Genomic DNA, 27,228 nt, shown 5'->3' with positions numbered 1-27,228 from the left:
CAAGTTGCTTTTAGAGTGGGAAGGGAGAGATTAATGCTAATGGAGAAAAGTTTCTAGGAGATGTAGCATTTGAGCTGAACTTTAAAGGATATTGGATTTTGATAGATGAGGAAGAAGAGGTAACAGTCCAGACTTTGAAAATAGCAACAAAAGTTGTCAGCTTTATAATAAAAATGTGTACTAGTGCTGAAGCAGTCGACTTAAATATAATTTGAAGCAATAGAATGTCAGCAGTATATTGATGCATACTTTTATGCTCTTGTAGCAGGGTTTTTTAGGGATCATTATTAAGGACCTATGATACACTGTGTGATACACTCCTTGTTTATATTCCTGAATAAATTTTTTTTTAAATTTTGTATTTAATTTATGGTTTCCATATGTGGTAAAACCAGCTTGTTCAGATTGTATTGGTTATATATACAGTCAGCATCTTTATATGCTAGAGCTGTCACGTATCAATCATTGGCAATTGGTCTTTGCAAGGTTATTCAGAATTATTACAAATATATTTTAAGTGGACTTCCCTATAGCTCAGATGGTAAAGAATCTGCCTGCAATACAACAGACCCGGGTTTGATCCTTGGGTCAGGAAGATCCCTTGGAGAAGGAAATGGCAACCCACTCCATATTCTTGCCTGGAGAATCCCATGGACAGAGGAATCTGGTGGGCTACAGTCCATGGCGTCACAAAGAGTCAGACACAACTAAGTGACTAACACACACTCATATTTTAAGTGGCTATCAATGGAATACTTCATTATATTATTTCACAGGTCTAATGGATTCTATTAATATTGGACTCACAAAAATTACTTATAAGTTACAAAAAACTTTGATTTCTATCTGCATTTTAAAGATTTTCTTCTACTTCAGTATATTACTTTCCCTCCCAACTTCACATACATCAATTAAGAAAATAAAAATATAATCTCTTCTATGTTTTTCAGTTTGGTTGTCCTCTCAGTGATTTCTGGCAGCTTCTTACTCTTTTTCATCATATATGTTATGATGCTTTCCCCAGCACTTTAGTTTTGTGCTGATAATTTTTGAAATATAAATGTTTATAGTGCTTGTGGAGTCATAATTTGTTTGTTTGGAGAGTCTTACCCATAGAAGATCTGCAAAAAGATATTTTTCTTTATATTTTTTAAAACTAGAGGTATTGCCTGGAATTTTATTTTGTATGTAATGTGCAGTGATCTCACTTTTTGTTGGTAACTGCCTTGTTTCAAAATCATCTATTAAATTTTGTGATGTGTGTAAGTCATGTATATTATCTGTACCTCCATATAAGGATCTGTGGAAGAACAGCTAACAGAGAGCCTGGGGTGAATTCTCTTCTCCCAGTGTCTGACCTGCAATAAGTCTCCTCAAAAAGAGGACTATTCAGACGTTGCCCAATTTTTAATCATTAGGCAGAGTATTTACTACAGCCTCTACATGAGTTTTTTATGCCACTGTGTTCCTCATCTTCAAGGCTCTTGTCTCCTTTGCAAAACTTCTTGAACCACCACTGCACTGTATGTTCGTTACAGTTCCTAGGCCACATGTGTTGTTGCAAGTTGTCTCCGCTGCTTTACAACCCATTTGAACTTGAATGAGAAAAGTACTCAAATTTGCTTTTTGTCTAACGTCATTTCCATAGTCTAAAATAAATATACAATAAGCAGCAAGTAATAAGTCAAACCAGTGAGTCCTACATGAAAGCAACCCTGAATACTCATTGGAAGGACTGATGCTGAAGCTGAAGCTCCAATACTTTGACTACCTGATGAGAAGAGCTGACTCATTGGAAAAGACCCTGATGCTGGGAATGATGGAAGGCAGAAAAAGAAGGGGGCGACAGAGGATGAGAGGGTTAGATAGCATCACTGACTCAATGGACATGAGTTTGAGCAAACTCCGGGAGATGGTGAGGGATAAGGAAGCCTGGCATGCTGTCGTCCATGGGGTCGGAAAGAGTTGGACATGACCTAGCAACTGAACAACAACAATAGTAAGTCAGCAAAAAAACATAAAGGGAGAAATGTGCATTAAAATGATGTATAATATAACCATATTTATTTAAGAATGTATTCCAATATCAAACAGCAAAATTCAATAATGCAAAACCGTGATTACTTTTGTACCAAACTAATATTTTTATGCTTTTATGTACACTTCATATAGACAGCCTCACTTTGCCTCTAGCTTCTTTCACTTAGCATAATGATTTTGAAGCTCCATGTTATAGCATGTATTAATAGTTTATTCCTTTTTATTGATGAATATCAATATACTTTTATAGTTATTTTAAAAGTCATTCTTTTTATTTTATCTACATTATTTTAAGCACAAACTCCGGAAAGATAAAGACCACTGCTAGTTTTAATATAAATCCTTAAACCTGGTATACCATCTATGACCTGTGGTTGCTCAATACATGGAGTAAAACATGAGGAAAATGCCTCCAGGCATAATTCTAGAATAACGTTTATAAACTTGTCGAGTATCTGTCTACCTACCTACTTAGTCTCCTGTGTAATCTGTGTGTATATGCACACATGTATTTAGAACCTATATCTCTATCATACTGTTTATGCTTTCTTCTCTTCCTGCTTCCCATGGTCTTTTCCAATATTATAAAACATGAGTGGAAATTATGTTAACATCATACCAGCATAGTTAGAGAGTGCTGTTATGTATTATATAGCAAGTATCCTTGTAAACAGATAAGGTTGTAGCATATAGTATCACCTTAGTTCAGTGATTTGCCTTCATGGCTTTTACTTTAGTGTTCCAATAATAAACTTTCATACAAATAGAAAGCTGTTGGGGAAATTGGTTTAAAAGTAACGCTGCTCTAGTATTGATAATAGATAAAAGATGGTGAAGCAACTTTCATGGAGGAATATTTTGTGGATTATATAATTTATGCATGCATGCATGCTTCTTTGATTAAAGACCTTACTTAGATGAACTACCAGCTTTTCCTTATAATATAACTCCAAGGCAATTTACACTTAATCATACTGAGGAAATTAGGTGAATTGCTTAAGATTGCAGACTATAGGGCTTAATTTATCATTTGTTACCTGTTCTAGATTTATATCAAGTTACATGAAGTATTACCTAAGTGTTAAAGTAGTTAAAACACTTTGTCAGTTTAAACATGAAGTTTTACTGAAGCATTAAAGTAGTTAAAATCAATCCTTTATCAAAAGTTTAAATATGTGTTTTAGAGGTTATTTGCAGGGTTCCAGGTGGCTCAGTGGTAGAAAAACTGCCTGCCACTGCAGGGGACACCAGAGATGCAGGTTTGATCCCTGGGTCAGGAGGAATTCCTGGAGGAGGAAATGGCAACCCACTTCAGTATTCTTGCCTTTAGAATCCCATGGACAGAGGAGCCTGGCTGGCTGCAGTCTGTGGGGTCACAAAGAGGCAGACAAAAATGAGCACACACATACACAGACATTATATTAATATGTTACTTTGATAAACTAAGAAAGAATAGTGATTTATTAAATGTCTTTCTACTCTCCGTACTTTCTCTACTGGTATTAGCTTTCAAGAAAGTAAACTTAAATTACCTTTGTTTTGTAACTCTGTTATTAAAATACAAAGTTCTAGGTTGACTGTGACTTCACAAGTTTTTTTTTTTTTTCATTCATTTGGGAGTCAAAAATGAGGCATAGGGAAAATAAATATTTTTTATTATTTTAGGTAGTCATTATTGAAGGATTATTTATTTGGTGGAACACTTGTTTGGCAGTTTGCCCTGTTAGTATTTGTTAAAATGAGTAGCTTGGTTTCCAGTTATGTCAGGAATCTAATGGTAATTTGTGAAAGAACCTGAAAGTTCTTTAATATTTCATTTGTATTGCTACTTTACTGTTCTTGAGGGCAAATTATTAGACAGATTTTTTTTTAATGCCCCCTGTTTCTTGGATCTGAAGTTTTGTTTCTTTTATAACTGTATACATATCTAAACACCAAAATATATAAAATTTTATTTTTAAACTCATTATTTTTGTAGATAACCTTAGGAGAGTCTGAGAACTTCCTCAGGTTTAGTTATGCTCTTCTAGAGAGCTTGTTTTGTAGCTGGTAGATGGTATGTTGATTGCAGCCATGAAATTAAAAGACGCTTGCTCCGTGGAAGGAAAGTTATGACCAACCTAGACAAAATATTAAAAAGCAGAGACATTACTTTGCCAACAAAGGTCCGTCTAGTCAAGGCTATGGTTTTTCCAGTAGTCATGTATGGATGTGAGAGTTGGACTGTAAAGAAAGCTGAGCACCGAAGAATTGACGCTTTTGAACTGTGGTGTTGGAGAAGAAAGACCCTTGAGAGTCCCTTTGACTGCAAGGAGATCCAACCAGTCCATCCTAAAGGAGATCAGTCCTGGGTGTTCATTAGAGGGACTGATGTTGAAGCTGAAACTCCAGTACTTTGACCAACTGATGCGAAGAGCTGACTCCTTTGAAAAGACCCTGATGCTGGGAAAGATTGAGGGCCAGAGGAGAAGGGGATGACAGAGGATGAGATGGTTGGATGGCATCACCAAAACAATGGACATGGGTTTGGGTGGACTCCGGGAGTTGGTGATGGACAGGGAAGCCTGGCGTACTGTGGTTCATGGGGTCACAGAGAGTTGGACACGACTTGAGCGACTGAACTGAACTGATAATATTTTGAAGAACATTGCCCGTGGTGCAGGAGACCCAGGTTTGGGAAGATTCCCTGAAGAAGGGCATGGCAACCCACTCCAGTATTCTTGTCTGGAGGATCTCATGTACAGAGGAGCCTGGTGGACTACAGTCCATAGGGTTGCAAAAAGTCAGACACAACTGAAATGACTTACCACACATGGATATATTAATGTTACCTTTTGAATGTATAGGATAAGTTTGAGAGCAGAGTTGTTTCTGAAACAAGACACATTCTGCCGAAATGTATAACTTCTACCCAAATGGCTTAAAAATAGATTGTTTTTCAAGTTTCTTCATAAACTTCCAACTTTCTGAGAGTTGTATGATAACCCCACCTTCCCATCTCCTCTTCTCTGAGTGAAAACATATTCAAATAATTTCTCTTTTGGTTAAAAAATGAGAAGGATTTTTTTTTAAAAAGAAGTTTGGAATAGAAAAAGCAATGAAAATTAATTTATGCCTTGGATTATTTCTTTTATTTATTTGTTTATTTTACTTTACAATATTGTATTGGTTTTGCCATACAATTTTTTTATACTTTTAGTTTTTTACTTTTAGGAATTTGAAAAATTTTGCTTTATTTGGAAAACAGTATCAGGACTTCATAGAATTTGTGTGTATACCTGGATGTTATTACCAGTTGAAAACAAGTGAATTTGATTTTTAGGGTGGAGTGATAAACCAAATTCATATTCCCTGCAGAAATGTCATGATAAGAAAGCTCATATTTTATGTTAAGTATTTGAAAGATTTGTCATTGAATGCATTATATTAGATTTAAGCAGAAGGTTAATGGAACCATGTACCAGCAACAGAATAAGAACTTAGAAATACACATGAATTTCTGTTACCACTAGAAACAGTTTTGATCATTTAATCATAAACAAAGTGGGTATACCCCAATCCCTACCAAAAGCTCAACAACTGTCCATCAGTTTTTAGCAGATTCTTCAGGCTTCTCTTAACTCCTCTCAGTTTCCCAGTACATATGATTCTTTGGAGAAACTGGTATCATCACCAATAATCACCTTCTATAACTGAAATAAGATTCATGTAGCATTATAGATAGGAAAACACTTCAAATTGAGAAAAGAAGAAAGATCAAAACTATGGTTTATTGATTTGTTTATTATCTTCCATAATACTGTCGAAATACTTTCTTTCATTCTTGGTACTTTTGAGATAAGTTTATTAATACCTTTTAAATTCTGATATACCTAATTCAGGATTTTTTGAGAATTTAACAGGTCAAAAGATTCTATAAAGATGTTCTAGTCAAACAGCTAATGAAAATACTGTTATACAGGAAATATTTTAAAAAGTACTTGTTTTTCTCAGCATTTTTATAAAAATATTTAAATATACAGAATATTTGAAGGAATTATGCAGTGAACACTCATATATACTGACCGTTATTGGTGATTCTATTACTTAATTTATTTTTTGATCCATTTCAGAGTAAGTTGAAGATACCAGTACATATTATCCCTAAACATTTTTGGATATTCATCACTATCAACTAGAGTTTATATGCAGTTCTTTTTTTGTGGGGAGAAACTGTTACATGCAGTGAAATGTATGAGGGTTTTGTTCATGTTGATCCACTTAAATCCATTATGTGTAGTACAAGTTTATGAATATGTTTTTGTCTATCCATAATAATATAAATATATAAATACTATAATACTTTTGGATATTCAAAAAATGAAAAGCTTTATCACTTTATTGCTTGAAAATACTCATTTGTATAGGATATAATAAAAAAAGGTCTATAAACTTTAAAGAAGATGGAAGAAGATAAACTTTAAAGAAGATAAAGAAGATTGAAACTGAATCTTAGACTTTTCTGATGGTCTTTAAGCTTTTGCCAAGAAGGTTGCTAGTTATTTGTATTATTAGGGACAAGTTACAAGGTTACATATTCACTGGATTTTAGTTCACCCAGTTGTTTAAAAGTTTATTTGGTTGCTTTTGTTGTTCAGTAGCCCAGTCGTAAAGCAAGACAGTTCCAGAAAAACATCTATTTCTGCTTTATTGACTGTGCCAAAGCCTTTGACTGTGTGGATCACAATAAACTGTGGAAAATTCTGAAACAGATGGGAATACCAGAACACCTGACCTGCCTCTTGAGAAACCTGTATGCAGGTCAGGAAGCAACAGTTAGAACTGGACATGGAACAACAGACTGGTTCCAGATAGGAAAAGGAGTACGTCAAGGCTGTATATTGTCACCCTGCTTATTTAACTTATATGCAGAGTACATCATGAGAAATGCTGGGCTGGAGGAAGCACAAGCTGGAATCAAGATAGCCGGGAAAACTATCAATAACCTCAGATATGCAGATGACACCACCCTTATGGCAGAAAGTGAAGAAGATCTAAAGAGCCTCTTGATGAAAGTGAAAGAGGAGAGAGAAAAAGTTGGCTTAAAGCTCAACATTGAGAAGACAAAGATCATGGCATCTGGTCCCATCACTTCATGGCAAATAGATGGGGAAGTAGTGACTTTATTTTTGGGGGCCTCCAAAATCACTGCAGATGGTGATTGCAGCTATGAAATTAAAAGATGCTTACTCCTTGGAAGGAATGTTATGACCAGCCTAGACAGCATATTAAAAATCAGAGACATTACTTTGCCGACAAAGGTCCGTCTAGTCAAGGCTATGGTTTTTCCAGTGGTTGTGTATGGATGTGAGAGTTGGACTGTGAAGAAAGCTGAGTGCTGAAAAATTGATGCTTTTGAACTGTGGTGTTAGAGAAGACTCTTGAGAGTCCCTTGGACTACAAGGAGATCCAGCCAGTCCATCCTAAAGGCGATCAGCCCTGGGTGTTCATTGGAAGGACTGATGCTGAAGCTGAAACTCCAATACTTTGGCCACCTCATGCCAAGAGTTGACTCATTTGAAAAGATCCTGATGCTGGGAGGGACTGGGGGCAGGAAGAGAAGGAGATGACAGAGGATGAGATGGCTGGATGTCATCACCGACTCGATAGACATGAGTTTGAGTAAACTCCAGGAGTTAGTGATGGACAGGGAGGCCTGGTGTGCTGCAATTCACGGGGTCGCAAGGAGTCAGACATGACTGAGCGACTGAACTGAACTGAACTGAGCCCAGTCGTGTCTGACTCTGTGACCCATAGACTCCAGCATTCCAGGCCTCCCTGTCCTTCACCATCTCATGGAATTTGCCCAAGTTCATGTCCATTGCATCAGTGATGCTATCCAGCCATCTCATCCTCTGACACCCTCTTCTTCTACCCTCAATCTTTCCCAGCATCAGAGACTTTTCCAATGAGTTGGCTGTTTGCATCAGGTGACCAAAATACTGGAGCTTCAGCTTCAGCATCAGTCTTTCCAACGAGAATTCATGGTTGATTTCCTTTAAGAATGATTGGTTTGATCTCCTTGCTACACAATCTTAGGAGTCTTCTCCAGCACCACAGTTCCAAGGCACTGATTCTTTGGTGCTTTGCCTTCTTTAGGGTCCAGCTCTCACACATGTACATGACCACTGGGAAGACCATAACCTTGACTATATGGACTTTTGTCAGCAGAGTAGTATCTCTGCTTTTCAACACACTGTCTAGGTTATTTTGGTTACTTAGTTTTATAGTTTATGTAAATTGGGAATATTCTTCAGTGTGGCAGTTGCCCCATACTCATTTTATGGGCAAATAAGGACAGCCATTTGACATCCCTTTTGGAGGATTAGGAGAAGTCATTATATCAATTGGTTTGATATCAGGAAGCATCAAAATGAGGTTTTATTTTTTGATTTTTATTTTAAGTTGTTCTCTTGTAAGTAACAACAAAGAGGGAGTTAAGGCAAAAAAGAGGAGACAAAAGTATAAAACAGTGGATAGCCAGGAGATCGGTAGATAATGGAGAGTTGGGAACTGCTAAAGAGAATATCCCAAGACAACAGTAAACTACAGTCTTGAAGAGGTGTCTGCCTTTTCATCAAGTGAGTCTATAAGTTCTCCATTTTCTCAGTAATACTTCCCTCAAAATAAGTTGCAGATCTAATCTGCGTACACTTTTAGAAAAGAATTTTCAGTGGGAGAAACACCAATTCTGTGAAACATTCTATGAAAAAGTGGTAAATTTTACATACTGTATCTGGCTCTTGAGGTTCACAATGCATTATTAGCATGTTGTCACCTCTGAAAAGTTTTAAGAAAGGAACCTGTTTAACTTTATTTTTAGCATATTTCACTTGGAATTACTTGAACATGGAACCCTTTTTAATGTACTCTGATTTTTGTTTGCTGAAACTTGTTCTGTAGAGTCAAGTTTAGAGATTAGCAACTAGGAAGGGTTAGGGCCAATTCTTATTTTTTTGCAATTTTTAAAAATTTATTTATTTTTAATTAGAGGATAATTGGTTTACAATGTTTCATTGGTTTCTGCTGTACATCAGCATGAATCAGCCATAAGTATACATCTGTATCTTTGCAATTTGATTATGGTAGAATTGCAAGGGCCTCGTCTCTGTAGTTTTCTATATAAAATGTAGTACTTTGTGAATTTTCACTTTCAAAGAGTATGCCCTAAATCAGTGGTTTTTAAGTTTTTTATTCTTCTAAAAATTATCAGGATTTCAAGGAGCTTATATTTTTTATGGGTCATAGTTACTGATATTTAAACGTACAGGAAATTAAAAGTGAAAGACTAACATTTAATAATTTTTTAAACCAAAAATAGTCTATTACATGTAAACATAAATAACATTTTTAATGAAAAATATATTTTCCAAAAACATGGAGTGTGGTATTGTTTCACATTTTTTAAAAGTATTTTTATCTTTAACAAATGATAAAAGTAGCAGGATTCTCTTATCTCTTTAGCAGTTCTATATTATCTTCAACATTTTCATTTTTGAATAAGTGGTTAATGTTATTTTCCACCTTATAGCTTCTCAGAAACTCTTTGTGTTCCAAATGATATTTCACTTGAGAACCAGATTATCTTGTTAACTATAAGATATTTCTCTGTGGGAGGTTGATTGATGCATATCTAAAGGCCACTAATTAAAATTCCAGTGGAAATTCAAATTGGAATTCTTTTGCAATCTCTTACATCTGTACTTTTCTTTTCATGTACCAACTGCAATCAGTTTGACACTGTATATTGGTAGTGTCTTTAGGTTCTTTGTTAAGGCAGATTCTAAGATTATATCTGAGTTCATTAGATAAGAATGTTAGTTTATTAACAGTAATAGAAATGCTGCTGTTGCTGCTGCTGATACCACCACCATCACCACCACTGACCAGCTCTTATATATACCATTTAGCCATGTTGTAGGTGCAGTTTTAAGCACTTTACATGTGATTACATGTTTAATTTTAGCAATCATATGAGGTGAATACTAATTTCCTCCATTTTTCAAATAAGGAAATTGAGGCATAAAGAGGCTAAATGATTTTCAGTGTCTGCAGTAGGCTTCAGAGGGAGAATTTTTACAAGTACCATATATTCACTGTAGGTGGTGCTTCCCAGGTGGTGCCAGTGGTAATGAATTGCCTGCCAATGCAGGAGGGTCATTGCCAGAGACTTGGGTTCAATCTCTGGGTCAGGAAGATCCCTTGGAGTAGGACATGGCACCCCACTCCAGTATGCTTGCCTGGAAAATTCCATGGGCAGAGGAGCCTGGCAGGCTACAGTTCATGGTGCTGCAAAGAGTCGGACACGACTGAACGACTGAACACACAATGACATGCATTAATTTAGTAATGATGGTTGGTCAACTACTGTGTATTATAGAATTTGTGAACTGTGAAGACTTAATACTAAATCTGGAAGCCTATTGTCTGTGTTTTCTGGTTAAAGAATGTCTGCTTCTGGCATGCTTTAGAAATCTATATACAGTCACTATTCTGAAAAATATTTGCTGTGTTCACATAGGTCATTCATTACACAATAAATATATGTGATCTATTTCAAGACACATTGGGTGTCTTCCCACAGCTAAGTCCTTATTTAAATAAGAAACTTAACCTATCTCTTATCTAATTTGACAATGAGCAAAGTGTTTCCACTCCCTCATTAAACCCTGTTACTGATGCTTTTATCATCCTGAGCTCTCACAACTGGGAACTGGTTATGCGAAATTGACCAGCCCTAACGCCCCTGCTCATTTCTGCTCCTACTAGTGGAACTGTATTCTCTCAAGAGTTGTGTTCTTACAGTTTTGTTCCCAAATCTCTTTGTACTCTTTTTCCTTGTTATTCTGATTAAGTAATTTCATTAAATCTTATGGAGACAGATGAATATGAATGTGAAAAGGCAGTTTTTTTTGTGGTTTTTTTGAAAGTTGAATGCTTTGGAAAGATAATAAACAGGCAGTGGGCTGGATTTGGCTGTGGACCATAGTTTGCCAGCTCCTAATTTATAATACTGTGCTCTCTTCTTTTTCTTCTAACCACTCAAAATACCTCTCTAAGTAGCCTCACACTTAACCATATATCTGCTTTTATTGCCTTTGTCTCTTCACTAGGATTTAACTCTTGTTCAACTACCTCAGAAGATGCTCTTTTTTGTCTCCTTTTCTTCTTTTAACTTATGAGGCAAAAAATAATTGTTGCAAAGAATGTAAAAATAAATTCAAGCATTATTATAATGAATTTTTATAGACTTTTTCTATGATATGAGGTCTGTTTCTGGAGTAAATTTATAGGTGAAGGAAGTTTCATTATAATGAATGGTATGTTAATTCTTCAGTAATGAATTCCTTAATAGGAGATGCATGAAATTGTAGATGATATAGAGTTAAGATACAGTATAATTTTTCCTATTTAGAAAAACTCTCAAGCCTCCATCACAGTTTTAGGCATAATATTTTACTTTCTTTGAAATTACTGTGTATGTTTGAAAAATATGTAATATGGAGACAGTACAGTGTTCTGGTTAAATATAGAAACACAGGAATCAGTTATGCTAAGCTACATGTGACTTTCATACTTGGGAATCTTACCTAGACCTTTTAAGAAACTTAAGTTCTCTTGTTTGTTAATTGCAGTATACAACTATCTAAAAATTCAGGGAGACAATGCATATAAATTGCTTAGCAGAAACCTGGTATTTAGTAAGCCCTCAGTAGTTGCTGACTGCTAAGTAACATAATTTCCCCCCCATTTTTAGTCCTGAGAATAAGATACCTTGCATAACATAGGTACTGTGGTTTTGTTTTTTCTGTCTGAGAAGACAAATACATTATTCCATTTCATAAATTAATTTAGAATGTTGACATTTTATTTTGCACGTTACTATTATTATTTGATAACTCTAACTATATTTAGGACTATAAATATCTTTTACAGAAGTATACATCCTTTAATGTTAAACATAATTTCAGACTCTGGTTAAGCTTCAGTCATGGTTTGAAATTTATCTTAAGGTCCCTTATGTGTTGAACTCCAAAGCTGGGTATGAAATGTATGAAAAATTTTGTTTTCACCACTTTTCTGAAATATGAATGCTTATTTTACTGTTCACCAAGGATCCAGGGCCATCTTAAGCCTGTCTGTTTATCCAGTGTCAAGCTTAAATGTCAGTTTCCAGTTATGCTAGAAAATGTCATCTGGATCATTAGTTCTGTGGTTATTGTGATGAATCATTACGTATATAGAGTATAAACTCTATACACTAACAGATGTTCGCATATAAAATAACACACAAACTGAGATCACAGCATTAGTGTTTAAAGATGTAAGTCAATGTAAGGAAAATGTAAACTTCATAAGAGAAGGTGCCATGCCCTGTTCATTTAGTAATCTTCCCGACTAGTATATATATATACCTAGCATTAGGTAGGGAGAAGGCATGGCACCCCACTCCAGTACTCTTGCCTGGGAAATCCCATGGATGGAGGAGCCTGGTAGGCTGCAGTCCATGGGGTCGCAAAGAGTCAGACACGACTGAGAGACTTCACTTTCACGCATTGGAGAAGGAAATGGAAACCCACTCCAGTGTTCTTGCCTGGAGAACCCCAGGGATGGGAGCCTGGTGGGCTGCCGTCTATGGGGTTGCACAGAGTCGGACACGACTGATGTGACTTAGCAGCAGCATTAGGTAGACACTCAATAAAATTTAGATTAGCTTATGTACTAAATTTTTTTTAAAAAATGGATTGGAAAATAGCAGAGACCCAAGCAGGGTTCCTTGCTGCTGAAATATAAACTACTAACCACCCTGAAATACCCAGCATTCTATGGTGGTGGAGGGAATTCCGAAGGAGGTTTATGTTCTAGAGAGCTTTGTCATTCACCTATAGTTAGTATCTATGGTGATTCTACCGTAGGTGTTGCGTAATATTTAGATCCTTGCTGAACTAAGTCTTATATGCTTACAGATGTCAGTATTTTATCACTGTATATATGTATATAGTATTAAGTTTGTCTCTATCTTTTTTGCTTTCAAGGAAGCCTTTGCTCTATGGAAAGATTCTCTTTTTTTCTCTGTTAATAAAATCTTACTTTTATAAAAGGATTTGAGCACTAGGTAGATCTTTCTGGCTTACACTTGTGAAAAGCCATTGGTAGTACTTCCCGTTGAAAGAGAAAGGAAGCAAAGAACAGAGACTCGGCATGTGATGACTCATGTGTGCGGTGCCCAGGTGTGCACTGGCTAAGGAGGTGCCTTTCTCATCCACATGGAGTCACTTAGCTGAAAACACAGCTGTGTAGATTTCAGGCCAAGTTCTGCTGCCACTTGGGAATGTCCTCTGCTACATAAATCTATAGCAGCATGTGGAGCCATTCCTTTTACCCACTTAGAATTCTGAGCCTGTACCTGTACACCCTGACACACACAACTGTTGTGTTGTTCTTTGGGCAATCCCGAGGTCACTTCTTTCTTTCTTGGCAGTCCGTTCCTACCTAACTCCTAACTTGACACAGACACTTCAAGGGGAGTGGGGAGGAGGAAGGACCTAGAGAAGGAATGTGTGCATTGCAGGTGTCGTGTGTACAAGTGTCCCTGTTTCTGAAGGTTTGCATAGAAAGTTGTTCAATCACTAAGTCGTGTCCAACTGTTTGTGACCCCATGGACTGCAGCACACCAGGTTTTCCTGTCCTTCACGATCTCCTGGATATCTCACTGTCTCTTGCTCATACTCATGTCCATTGAACCATTCAACCATCTCATCCTTTGTTGACCCCTTCTCCTCCTGCCCTCAATGTTTCCCAGCATCACAGTCTTTTCCAGTGAGTCAGCTCTTTACATCCAGTGGCCAAAGCATTGGATAGAAAGGCCAGAATGTAAATGTGTGCCAAGACTGCTACTCTCTTGGGCTCAGTAAAGTTTTCCTGAAAGCTGGTTAGGTTGTAGAGTATTTCTGTTTGAGAAAGAGGAGTCTTTTTCTAATTTGCACAAAGATACTACAAAAGCTAATGGTGACCCTCTATCAGACCCTCTGGACAATGGGTCTCCACACTGTTTCTCAGAGTGTCATATGGAGTCCTTTGCAACCTGTCAAGTTGTCTACGGGAAGGCTGCATTTTCCAGGAAGAACAAAACCGTGAGGCAGTTTTGAATATTCTGAAATTTAGGTTAAGCCTGATCTTTTTTTAACCACACCCCAGTTTTGTTTTGTTTTTCAGTTATTCCACTCTTCAGTATCATGTATATGCCAGAGAGACTGGGCTCTGTCATTTCATCCTGGCTAACATTTAGATTCAACTACTGTTATTTATGCCTGCTAAATTTGCAATTTTGTTGATGTATTGTATTCCCAATTTACAAAAGTGGCTCATTGTGAAGCATTTAAAATGAGAGGAGTAATTTAGAATCACTGCAACTTAAAATAACACTATAAGTACAAGAAGTAACTAGTTCTCTGGTATAAATATGAAATGTGAGTTTGTGTATTCTAGTACAAATAAATCTGTTTTACATGATTTTGGAGAAGCTGTCAGGAAACAAAAATGTAAAGATACCAAGTTTGATCTTTGTGTACCTGAATTAGATTTCATTAGACTAGTGATCTCTTTGCCCTTATGTTTTGCCTATCATGAAATTACATGAAGCTTAAAACCTTCAGATCATTTGTGTTTTATTCAAAGTACATTACTCATTATGCAGTGCTGTTGCCTGTCTTTGCATTCAGCTTCTGCTTCATCTAATAATGGTTAAAGGACTTCTGTCGATTTTCTTCTCTATGGCCATTAGCAGAAAATTTCAGTTCTAAATTCTTAACTGAATTCTTAAAGCCGAAGAAGACATTCCAAAGATCATTTTCAAACTTGGTTTTTTATGTCATCTTGAAAGGTGTTATAGCACATTGAGCAGTGCAGGGCACCAGGGATGACTCATTACACTCTTGCATCTTTCTCATAAGCAAGTCTCTCATTTTCCCATTTTAATATTAATTTAGTCTTTTTTAAGCATAGGTAGGAATAATGATGAAATAATTAATAGGAGAATGAAATTGCAAAATATTTCAAGATAAAGGAAAATACATGATTAAAAATTCCATAATGGATCTTAGATTTATAAAAGGGTAAAAAGCAGCCATATGGTTATCACAAGCAAGAGTGTGTTTTATTCTGTTAAAAAAGAATGTGTTTTATTCTATTAAAAAATAAGTGAATTTACCTTTAATCTTTGGAAGACTGCTAAGAGAAAAAATGTCACAAAATAACACTCCTTACAAATAGTTAGAACTACTGACAAAGGAAACCCCAGAACTAAAAACTGGGTCCGATAGACCCTCCACATGAAGAGATGAGGATGTAATATATTTTCACTGTTTTTGAAGATGCTCGTTAAGGTTTTGTTTTTAAAGTTTTTTAAAACACATATAAATCCATGGCTGATTCATGTCAATGTACAGCAAAAATCACTACAATATTGTAAAGTAATTAGCCTCCAACTAATAAAAATAAATGAAAATAAATAGTTTTTTATGTTCTCTCAGTTAATTGTTGTCCCCTCCTCACAGAATCGGGTTTCTGTTTTTCCTTTTTCCCTCCAGTCCTGTCTCCCCATTTTCCCATTCCTTCCCCTTTCTCCATACTCCTCTGTTCTCCTCCATCTCCTTCTCCCTTCCCCCTCTTGGTGTTCTTCCTCCTTTTCTTCTATTTTTGTTCTGTGTCTTGTTTTTACATTTACAAACGTAGGTATCATTTATTTTAGATCGTAGACATTTGTTTCCTCTGCTTTGTATATGAAGAATTTGTTTTTTCAACGTGATCTCTTTTTTAAATGGGAAATCTTACAATGTTCAAACTTCTAATAAGAGACAAATCTTATAATAGGAGACAAACAGTACTCACACAGGACACATTGAAAGTATCAGTCTAAGGTGGGTGAGAAGACAGCTTTCTACCTGGTTATAGACCTCCTAATGTGATAATGCAGAGGGTTTATTCTGGGTACTAACATCCTCATCAGAAAGCTTACCACTTCTTGGTGTATCAGTGAAACTTACTTGGAAAGCAGTCTGTGTTCCACGAAGAGGTGCAGTTAGAGACTGAGATATCCTACCTGCCTACCTGAAATCATCTCCAAAGGAAGGTTAAGATGGGTGATCATTGAAGCAGTTGTTCCATGTGTAAACTTTTCAATAGCCCTAATTTCAGCTGTTTTTCTCTGTCTGCCTTAATCCCAAAGGCTCCCATCTTTGCTGTAGCTGCTTAGGAGTATTTTCTGTTTGCATCCTCCTCTGTCCATCTGATCCCTTAACCATCTACTTTCCCAACTTCCTGAAATAATGTTGATATCTTTTTTCCATCTCCTTCACCCTCCTCTCCTCACCTCTCCTCTCCTTTCACTGCTTTGGGTTTATCTTTTCCTCGGTCTGCGCTGTCACGAGTATAGTATTGAGAAGGAGGGAAATCAACGCATATTTTCAGTGTTCATTTTTCTGAAACTTCTACTTTAAATGATAACATCTGTTATAGTTTTTGCTACCACCGGTTTGAAGTTACTTGTTTTTCATGCAGCCCAACTATCATTATATTTGGTTAGTTTTTTTTCTTTTGCCAGTTTAAATTGTATGAAATACCCCTCTTGTTCTGATGTGTAACCTTTTGTAAGTATTAATAGCAGATCATCACTTTTCCTTTTAATTTGGTATTATGTAGTTTTCTATGAATTGTTCATTTGAATTTCATATTCACTGTAAAACCCTGGGGTTTCTTTTTGCAGTATGTTCACTCTTGAAATATCTTATGGTATTTTTTGTTTGTTTTTGCTCTAAATTTAATTTTGTTTATAAATTATGTTATTTAAATATTTTATCTGTTTTACAATTTATAAATTTGAGGTAATAAAAATGACAATTTACATTAAGTAGGGTTTTTATTTTTGTTTTATTAAACTTTCTAAAATGAATTTTTTGTGAAACATTTTTGCAAAATAATTTGGCAGTGTGTTTCAAGAGAGAAGAAAATTTCTTTATGTTTTGATCCTATTCTTAGAAGACTAAAGGAAGGAATAAAGTTTGATGTTTTGAACTCAGTATTATTATTTTATTAGATGCTTTGAAATACAAAAAGTCAGGTAAAATATTTTTGTGTTTTCCAGATTATTGTTCAGTTGTAACAATTGTGGACCAGACAAATGTAAAACTAACCTGCCTGTTCTTTAGTGGAAATTATGAAGCCCTTCCAATGATTTATAAAAATGGAGATATCGTTCGCTTTCACAGGCTGAAGGTATAACTCATACTGTTTAGAACTTATATTTGTTTGAAGAGAACTAAGCATTGCTCACTGAAACTAGTTAACGCTAATTATATGTGGTTGCTTTGTTAGAACGTGACTTCAGGCATTTCAAGAGATAAGAAGAAATGTAAATAAGATCAGACTTCAAGTGATTTATATTAGGAAACCTCTTTATTTGAACAAACTACCTGCCCTCCGTCTACAGAAGTGTTAGCTGCTGTCATTCAGACTAGCTGCATTCTGTGAAAGAATTTTAGTAAAAAAGCAAAACTATTAGATAGTATGTGATTTTTTAATAATCAGCTTTTCAGTACTTTAATATTTTCAGTCTCTTAATTTTTAAACATTTTAGTTCCTTGCTATTTTGCTCTTGTTACATGAGTTTCAATACAACTCCTTCACTATCTTTGTTGTCTTTTCTTCTAATGCTTCGGTTTATCTGTGGTTCTTGTGATCACTGATGCTCATAAATGAGTGAGGTACTCAGGGTGTATTCTATCAGTGGTCTTAGATATGGTGGGAGATAACTCTGTTGCTCTATTAATGCCTTTCCTCTGAGAACAGAAGAATATTGGAGAACGTTGGTTAAAGAGAACTGGAAAGATTATTATTATAGCACTATATTACATGCTTATCCACATTTCAAAAAAAAATAGCTGATTGGCACACATTACTGTTTCCTATAGTACAGTTGACCTTTGAACAACACAGTTTTAAACTTCACAGGTCCAGTTATGCACAGATTCTTTTCAGTAGTAAACAATATCCCATGGTTAGTTGAATCCATGGATGCTGAAATGAGGAGAGAGGGCTGACTGTAAGTTATAAGAGGATTTTCAGTTACATGGATGGTTGGTGCCCTTAACCTCAGTGTTCATGGACAACTATATTTACAATTTTTGTCTGTTGTTTAATTGAAGTGGAATATAGATCTCTCTTTCCACAGTACTAGCATGCTCATATATCTAACACTCTAGAAACTTCCACCATACCCTCACCTAGGGTTGCCATTCACACTCTTCCCACCCCTAGCAGTAAATAATCTCATAACTTCTCACAACATTTATTAGTTTCTCTACATTTGTTCTTTATATAAAAAGAATACAGTTAGTCTTTTTTTTTTGAACGTTTGGTTTATGCTTGTTTGATTGAACTGTACTATTGCATATAGTTTTTACTTTCTTCATTTTCACTGCTAAATGGTATACCATTGTTTGAATACACTAGAATTTGTATATTTATTCTGTTAGTTGTTTAAGTAGTTTTCAGTTTGGGCTATTATGCTGCTATAGACAGTCTAGTACATATATTTTACTGAATATGTATAATTATATAATATACACATTTACATATAATTATGTAATTATAATGTATATTATATAATATGCATTTCAGTTGATTGTATACCAAGGATTGTAGTTCCTAAGTTCAAGGCTGTGCATATATTTGCTTTAGTTTATAGCTAAACTATGTATTTAATTTTGCAGAGTGATTTTTACCACTTATACTCTCAGTGATACAGAAGAATTCTAGTTGTTCCACATTTTCACCAGCACTTGATATTTTCCAGTTTTTTGAATTTCAACCATTCTGTTGCATTTGTATTAGTATCTTATTGTGATTTTAACTTGAATTTCCCTGAAAAATTAAGAAACTGAGAACCTTTTAAAGTCTGTGTGTCAAAAAAAAAAATAAAAAAAAAATAAAGTCTGTGTGTCTTCTGAAGCATGAAGTGTCCATTGGAGTCTTTGGCTCATTTTTTATATATCAATGTATGACAAAACCCACTGAAATGTTGTGAAGTAATTAGCCTCCAACTAATAAAAAAATTAAAAAAAAAATAAATAAAAAATAAACTCCCATTTCTTAATGATTTGTGAAAGTTTTTTATATATTTAGGCTACAGATCTTTTGTCAGGTATATGGATTGTGAATATCTTTTTCACTCTATGTTAGTGCCTACTTACCCCCTTAACGGTGTCTTTGGATGAACAAAAGTTCTTTATTTTAATATATTCTGCTTTATTAACTTTTGTTTTATGATCAGTACTCTTGTTTAAGAACTCTTTGTCTACTCATTTTATGAAGATAGCTTCTAAGTTTTCCTCGAAGTCATTACAATTTTCTTGTTTCATATTTAGACCTGTAATTTCCTTTTCCTACAATGTCTTTGACAGATTTTGAAGTTAAAGTTTTTCTGCCTCATGAAAACAGGAAATGTGCCCTTCTTTTTCAATTCTGGAAGAGTTTATGCAAGATTACAGAGTTTTTTCCTTGCTTAAATGCTTGGTAAAGCTATCTGAGTTTGATGATTTCTTTATTGATAGATTATCTTAATGAATTAAGATTTCTTTAAGACGAATGAGGTTTTTTTAATTCTATCAGCTTTGGTGTATTTAATTTTTAGAAAAAATTATATCATTATCAAAAATTATTTCATTCAAATTGCTGACTTTATTGATACAAATTTGATCATATGTTATTCATCTTTTAGATGTTTGATGGATTTGTAATGACAAATCCTTTTTTGCAGTCTTAATATTATGATTTGTGTTTCTTTTCTTTTTTTCCAAATCCACCTTTTTCTAGGGTTATTATTTTTGTTAATCTCTTCAGAGAGCTAGTTTTTAGCTTTGATTTTCTCTACTATATGTTTCTATGTCTCTTACATTGTGTTTCCCTTCTACTTTCCTTGGATTTGAGATAATATTCTTTGTGCAGCGTCTTGAGATAGAAGCCTAAATTTCTGATTTTTAACCATTATTCCTTTGTAAAATATTCACTTATTTCTATAAATTTTTCTCTATGTACTGCTTTAGTTATATCAAACAAGTTTTAACACATCACAGTTTAAGCATCCATCAGTTGAATACATTTTCCAATTTTCCATAAATATATAAATATATTTATTAATATCAGACAGTATTACAGGAGACTTAAAAGGCATTTCATAAGTTCAAAAGGATTGTTTTATGGTGATGTAACAGTCATAAATGCATGTGCACCTAATAACTGAGCCTCAAAATTCAGAAAGCCAGTGTTTTTAAGGTTTATCTGAGTTCTCTCAGTCAGACTGATGAAACCTTAGCCTCAGCTCCGTTTTATCCACTTCATACTCTTTTATTTTGAGTGTTCTAGTTTTCCCTACAATATTCATAAGTAACTATCTCTTATTAGCCTTTTTCTTTTTATAAATTATATCTTAAAATAAGCTAATGATTGTCTTGTCAGTAAAAGTGTACTGATAGTATTAGGGGAGCTACCACATAGCTCTTTAAAAAATAAAAATAAATTTTGCATAATGTTTTACAGTTTACATGGTAAAAGGATCACATGGTACTAAAGGATTTTGACGTAGCTGAGTAGATTTTTATCATTTCATATTCTAATTATTTAAAGATTATGTCCTCTAATATCTGTACTGGCAAAATTTTATAGTCTCCTGTTTCCAGTTCCTAGGTTCTACATCAGTAACCTGTTTGTTTTGTTTTCTACGTTGCCACTTTCTTAGATCCAAGTATATAAAAAGGAGACTCAAGGTATCACCAGCTCTGGCTTTGCATCTTTGACATTTGAGGGAACTTTGGGGGCTCCTATCATTCCTCGTACTGCAAGCAAGTGTTTTAACTTCACTGCTGAGGACCAGAAAATGGTAGAAGCTTTACGTATTTGGGCATCAACTCATATTTCACCTTCTTCAATATTAGTCAAATTGTGTGATGTCCAGCCAATGCAGTATTTTGACCTGACTTGCCAGCTCTTGGGCAAAGCCGAAGTGGATGGAGCATCATTTCTTCTAAAGGTAGGTATTTTTAAGTACTTAAAACTGTAAGTTAGCATGACCTCAAAGCCAAAAAGACCTTTTATTTCAGCATTCTGATGGAATAAATAAGCAGCTATGTATTAAGAACTTAAAATCTAACCTTTTTAATGGTCCTGTATTTCCATGCATCCTTATTCTTGAATTTCCCTTCTTCATCCTAAACTTTTAGAGAAAAATAGTGTTATCAGTTCTATATTTTAAATATAGTATACTTTATGCTGTTTATGTATTTCTTATTTTAGTACTGGTAAAAAGAGTTGTTTCCTCTTGCTATTTTTAAACTACATTTCAAAAAATGTGTAGTTTTGTTGCTTTATGTGGATGTAGCCTTTCTTCTCACTTATTTGCTTTCTTGGTTTGTTGTCATTGGGTTCTCTTCTGGGTTATTTCACTACCTGCTTCATGGGTAGATCATGGATGGTTTTGAAGTGTTTATTTTTCTTGTATTTTGTTTTGTTTTTAAATCCACAGGATTAAAAAGGTGGCCTAAGACCCATCTAATCTTTGTTTATACCTATTCCAGTTTATTTATGAATAGCTTCTGGAGAGGTCAGTTGTCTGATATTATCTTCACCGAACCCTGCCAAGGCAGGATGCTGTTAAACAAACACTTCAGCCCTGCTTCTGTGGTTCTTTCTTAGCTTTCTGCTCTTTACAATGATGGAACGTAATGGGAAATGGAGTTCAGTGTCATTGGGCGGATATTGGGGTATCAGATGTATCTTGCCCATATTAAAAAAAATAGCGAAGATAGAAATGATTGAATAAAATAGGAAGTTTCTGAAGTTGAAAATAGCACATATTTATATATACATAAGATAATCTGAGAAAATAAATGTGTGCTATAAAAAAGGGTGAATGAGTTAAATATGACAAAACTGAAGCTAAAGAAACATAAAATCATCCAAACAAAATGAGAAGGTATTTTAAGTCCACCAGTCGTACTTTATGCCCAAAGTGACTTACTTAACAAATGAACATTTGTTAATCATCAAACATTTCTAACGATAATGAATCTGCTGTGCACAGAAATATTCTCCATCTTTTGACTGCTGTGTTGTTAGTATGTAATTCTGAGGTAAAACCTGACACCTTTTAGCTGACATAGCTGAATCTACATTTTCTCTCTAAAGCAAGAAATCATGCATGCATCCCATTTTTATCAATAGCCTTTTCAGATAAGTAAAAACAACTTTCCTGTAGAGATTATTTTAAAATATAGCATTCAGCTTTGAATATAAGAAATTATTTTAGTAAGATTTCCTTGAGGACAATTTGAAAGAAATCTCAGAAGTCTCTCTATACGTCTCAACAACTCTTTTCATAAATTATTTTATACTAATAATTTAAAATGTGAGAAAATGCCTTTAAGGGAATATTTCTCCATATATTTCTTACAGTGACAAAAATCAGAAAAAACTTGGGCACTAGCAATAGAGAATTTTGTGAATTATTTATGTATTATGGAATACTGTACTCTAAAATGACATTGTAGACATAAACTTACTGAGATAGCAATACACAATATTCTCTTTAGTGATTAATGCACCTTCACTTATATACTAAAAAATGTTTCCTATACCTAGCAAAAATATATTGAAATGAATATATAGCAATATTTTACTCATTTTACATATAGGAAGTCAGATTTTAATACTTTCTTTTCTGAAGTTGATTTTCCTATCCCAACCTAGAACTATATATTTTTTAAATTTTATTTTGAAAACAGAAGGAGCCAGATCTTACTCCAAATGAGTTCTGGTCACCATGGAATATAACATAATTGTTTCTCCTCTCAACTGAGATGATACTAATATCAGTCTCCTTGTTAGTAACTATAATACATTCACTTTGACTATTCTAGTAGACATGATTCCCCTATATAGTGCTGTTTCTAAAAGAAATTAATTTTAATTATAGGTTATTAAGACTATTATGTTAATAAGATAAGTTAAAGGCTATGTCTGGAGGTATACTCAAAGACAAAATTTACAGCCTTAAATGTCTTCATGAACAAAGAAAGAAAAAAAGGCATAGCATATTAGAATAATCTTTCAAGTCAAGAAATTGAAAAAGTAACAAACACAACTGTGGAAAGTATAAGGTAGTATTTTAATAAGGTATTTAATTTGGGGGTAGGCAATTTTAGCATTGCCCAGAAATTTAAAAAAAATTTTTTTAAAACAATACTTATTAAAAAAGTTTCTCTCCTTGCCATCCTCTCTTATTTCCATGCTGCTATTAATACAATAATAAAAATAACATTAGCATTTCAAATTGACAAAGAAAGATTGTTAAATGGTGATTGTTATCTATTTGGAAAAAAGATCTATATATAATATGCAAATTCCTAACACATTAAGTTTTGATACAAGATTGCAAAAGTTCCAGAATTTCAAAGCAAAGTCTGACTTACACTCTACTCTCTCAGGCCATCCTTCAAAAGACTCATGAATTGGTCTGTAAAGCCATTTAAAGTCTCAAAAACATGTACACACAATGAAAGAACAAACTCCAAGTAAAGCTAAGTGTCTGGGACATAATGTTACTACTTCCAACGTTATTGTCCTAGCTCTTTTAGGTGACAGAGCTAGTGACACAAACTCACGATACTTTAACACCTACACTGGCACCAGCATTATTTAATACTTCCTCTGTAAGCTGACCCTGGCAGACACTTGTATAGAAATGTGGTGTTTTCCAAACAACCCCATCAGAAAATAGGCAGAAGACCTAAAATGACATTTCTCCAAAGAAGACATGAAAATGGCCAAAATGCACATGAAAAGATGCTCAATATCACTAATTATCAGAGAAACACAAATCAGAACTACAGTGAGTTATCAAAACTGGTCAAAATAGCCATTATTAAAAAGTCTACAAATAACAAAGGCTGGAGAGCGTAGGGAGAAAGGGAAGCTTCCTACACTGTTGGTGAGAATGTAAATCGGTGCAGTCACTGTGGAGAACAGTGTGAAAGTTCCTTAAAAAACTTAAAAATAGAGTTACCATATGATCTAGCAGTCCTGTTCCTGGGCATATATATGGAAAAGGCAAAAGCTAATTTGAAAAGATACATCCAGTTTTCATAGCAGCACTATTTACAATACCCAAGACATGGAAGCAGCGTAAATATCTATGAACAGATGAATGAATAAAGAAGATATACATTTTTATGTGCGTGCATGCGTGCGCACACACACACACACACTAGAATATTATTTAGCCAAAAAAAGAATGAAATAGTGCCATTTGCAGCAACATGGATGGACCTAGATATTATGGTACTAAGTAAAGAGAAAGACAAACATCATATGATATCACTTATGATTGGAATCTTAAAAAATAAAACAAATGAACTTATTTACAAAACAGAAATAGACTTATAAACATAGAAAACAAATTTATGGTTACCAAAAGGGAAAGGACAAGGGGAGGAATAAATTAGGCATTTGGAATCAATAGATACACACTACTATATATAAAGTAAACAATAAGGACCTGTGTATAGCACAAAGAACTATATTCAATATCTTGTAATAACCTACAATGGAAAAGAATATGAAAAAGGTAACATGTATGTATGTGCGTGCTCACACATGTGTAACTGATTGCACACATCTGTAACTGATCGCACACATGTGTGACTGAATCACTTTGTTGTACACCTGAAACTAACACATTGTAAATGAGCTCTACATCAACTAAAAAAAAGCAATAACAGTTAAAGAAAGAAATGTGTTTTCTACTTCAGTTCAGTTTTCTACTTAAGTAGCTTGTTTTCTCTTATACAGCCAGACTTCGGACATGCAGGGCTATTCCCACCTCTATTAAATGTCTTTCGCAATGCCTTTTTAGCATAATAAAGCATCAGTCATCTCTACCAATCTAGCACAGCACAGGCTAGTTCAGGTCTTGAGGATGGGATAGTGCATCCTTGTCCTGGGCTCCTTTCCCATCTCTGTCTCAAGGTAACTTAAGTAGCAATCCAACATACCTTTCCCTTTTCAAGGACCCATGATATTCATTCATTTGTGTTCATTACATCTAATATAAGGTTGCTTGAAAAACTACCCAACAGTAAAGTAAGAAATAAAAGCAGAGTAGAATGCCAGTTTGGTAAAAAGGAAAAGACATATATATTATAAATACACAAAAGAAAAAAGAATAAAATTAAGCAATGTGTTAATCATTTTTCTAAGCTCAGTTTGAATTTTTTTACTTATATTTTATTCATTGCCTCTACATATGTAGTCCTTGTACAATCAGGAAAAAATATAGATCATATTTAAAGCTTACCAGATATTTGGGGGAATATAGTTAATTACTTTTAAGCTATATCACCAGCAAATAAACCTCTTTTAGCCTCCACAGTTTTATAAAAAGATCATAAATGTTTTGTTCTGCCTCTTATGCAGGTATGGGATGGCACCAGGACCCCATTCCCATCTTGGAGAGTCTTAATACAAGACGTTGCTCTTGAAGGTGATTTAAGTCGCATCCATCAGCTGCAGAATCTGACAGTAGACATTTTAGTCTATGATAACCATGTTCAAGTGGCTAAATCTCTAAAGGTGATGTTACTTTGCAAACTTGTTTGTCTTTTGTATTTTTATTAATTTTAGGGTAAATCACATGGTAGGTGATATTTGAGGTCCAGAAATTAACTCCAAATTTATTTTTTCTTTAATTTCTAATTTGTAAAATGCATGTTTAAAATAAATTATTAGATGATACATTAAATTACAATGGCTTGAACAACTTTTTAAAATTTAAGAGCATTTCTGAATATCTTAAAGCTGTGCCCAATTTTGCTATGAAAATAAGAAAGAAAAATTTCATCCTGCAATAAAATTTGCTGAAACTGATGAAGGATGTATGAAATATTTGTAAACTTAAAAAATGCTAAGCTTTTTTAATTGGTTTGATAAAATCCAGTCTTTAACTTTGTACTCATTGGACTAAGAAATTGTTAATCTACCTCTAAAATATATTGTAAATTGTGTGTATCATGCAGTTTATTAGAATTTGCTCAGTTTTTGAGATAAAATTTTCTAGGTAAAAGCATCCTGCTTAATTATGGCACTTCTTGTTTTTTAATAACACTTTAAAGAATATTTTTCTTCATTTTACTCTATTTTATGTTTGCAAGTATCCCTTCTTGCCAAGAATAGTATCACTAATAATAGCAATCATAATGGTAACATTTATGAAACACTTCACATGTATTTAGCACTGTCTCGGGCAGTAGGTACTATCATTTCTGTGTTACCAATGAGAAAACTGAGGCACTCAGAGAGGTTAAGCCCAAGATTTCACAGCCACTTGGGTGAAGCCTGTATTTGAATGTACAGTGTCTGCTTCTAGAGCTAATCCTCTTAAGCAGTATAAAGAAATGATTTCCTTTATTGCAAATAAAGCTTCCATCCTACCTTGAGGGAGTTATACAGCCAACTTAATAGGAAGAAAACAGTGAAAGTGAATTGCAATTTTTTTAGATATGAATTTTACTGCCTAATTTCTTTTTTGCAAATAAATGTTCTTGAAGAGGAAATATTTCCACTTCCATATTATGTTACAAATAAGCCCACCCAACTCAATAAATTAGGTTCAAGTCCAGGTCAAGGAAGGTGACAAGTGCACTTTTTTTTCCTTTGTGAGTGTGTTCATACCTTATGTCAGAAAACTGACGGTTGAAGACATATTTTGATGCTTTTCCCTGATTTTATCTGCATTGATTAGTTTCAAAAATAATATAATGATAAAACCAATTCTAAAATCTTTTTAAGATACAGGTAGAGTTCTTTTACAAATGAAAAAATTTACATTTAAAATTGGACTTTTACCGTTTAATTCCCTTCCCTGTCCCCTGTGCTGCTTCTCTAGGTCTTTCTGTTCCTCTCCAGTCCAAGTCCTGAACAGTACCTACCAAGTGCTTTCCATATTGTAAGGGTGAAGTGAATACTATCTTCTGATGAATGAATCAATCTGTGAGCCTCCTGAAATTTAAAAAAATTTTTTCATCTCCCTTTTCGCTGCTTTAT

The 27,228-nt window shown here is 34.4% G+C and overlaps 1 protein-coding gene across 9 annotated transcripts in view; it reads left to right on the top strand.

Moving 5' to 3' along the window:
• The window catches only part of POT1 (protection of telomeres 1), a 92,191-nt gene that overhangs the window by 30,720 nt on the left and 34,243 nt on the right, over positions 1–27,228 (top strand). For 8 of the 9 annotated variants that reach the window (XM_061165718.1, XM_061165719.1, XM_061165717.1 and 5 more), the window contains 4 exons: positions 17,222–17,352; positions 20,873–21,163; positions 25,603–25,758; positions 27,071–27,130. In XM_061165718.1, the coding sequence (XP_061021701.1) occupies positions 17,222–17,352; positions 20,873–21,163; positions 25,603–25,758; positions 27,071–27,130 (638 nt within the window). The remainder of the gene's footprint in view (positions 1–17,221; positions 17,353–20,872; positions 21,164–25,602; positions 25,759–27,070; positions 27,131–27,228) is intronic. The other variant, XM_061165724.1, reaches the window with a different exon arrangement.

The sequence above is a fragment of the Dama dama genome, chromosome 18, assembly GCF_033118175.1.
Source record: "Dama dama isolate Ldn47 chromosome 18, ASM3311817v1, whole genome shotgun sequence".
Taxonomy (NCBI): Eukaryota; Metazoa; Chordata; class Mammalia; order Artiodactyla; family Cervidae; genus Dama; species Dama dama.
Note: the sequence above shows the minus strand (reverse complement) of the source record. Positions and strands in the feature narration are given on the sequence as shown.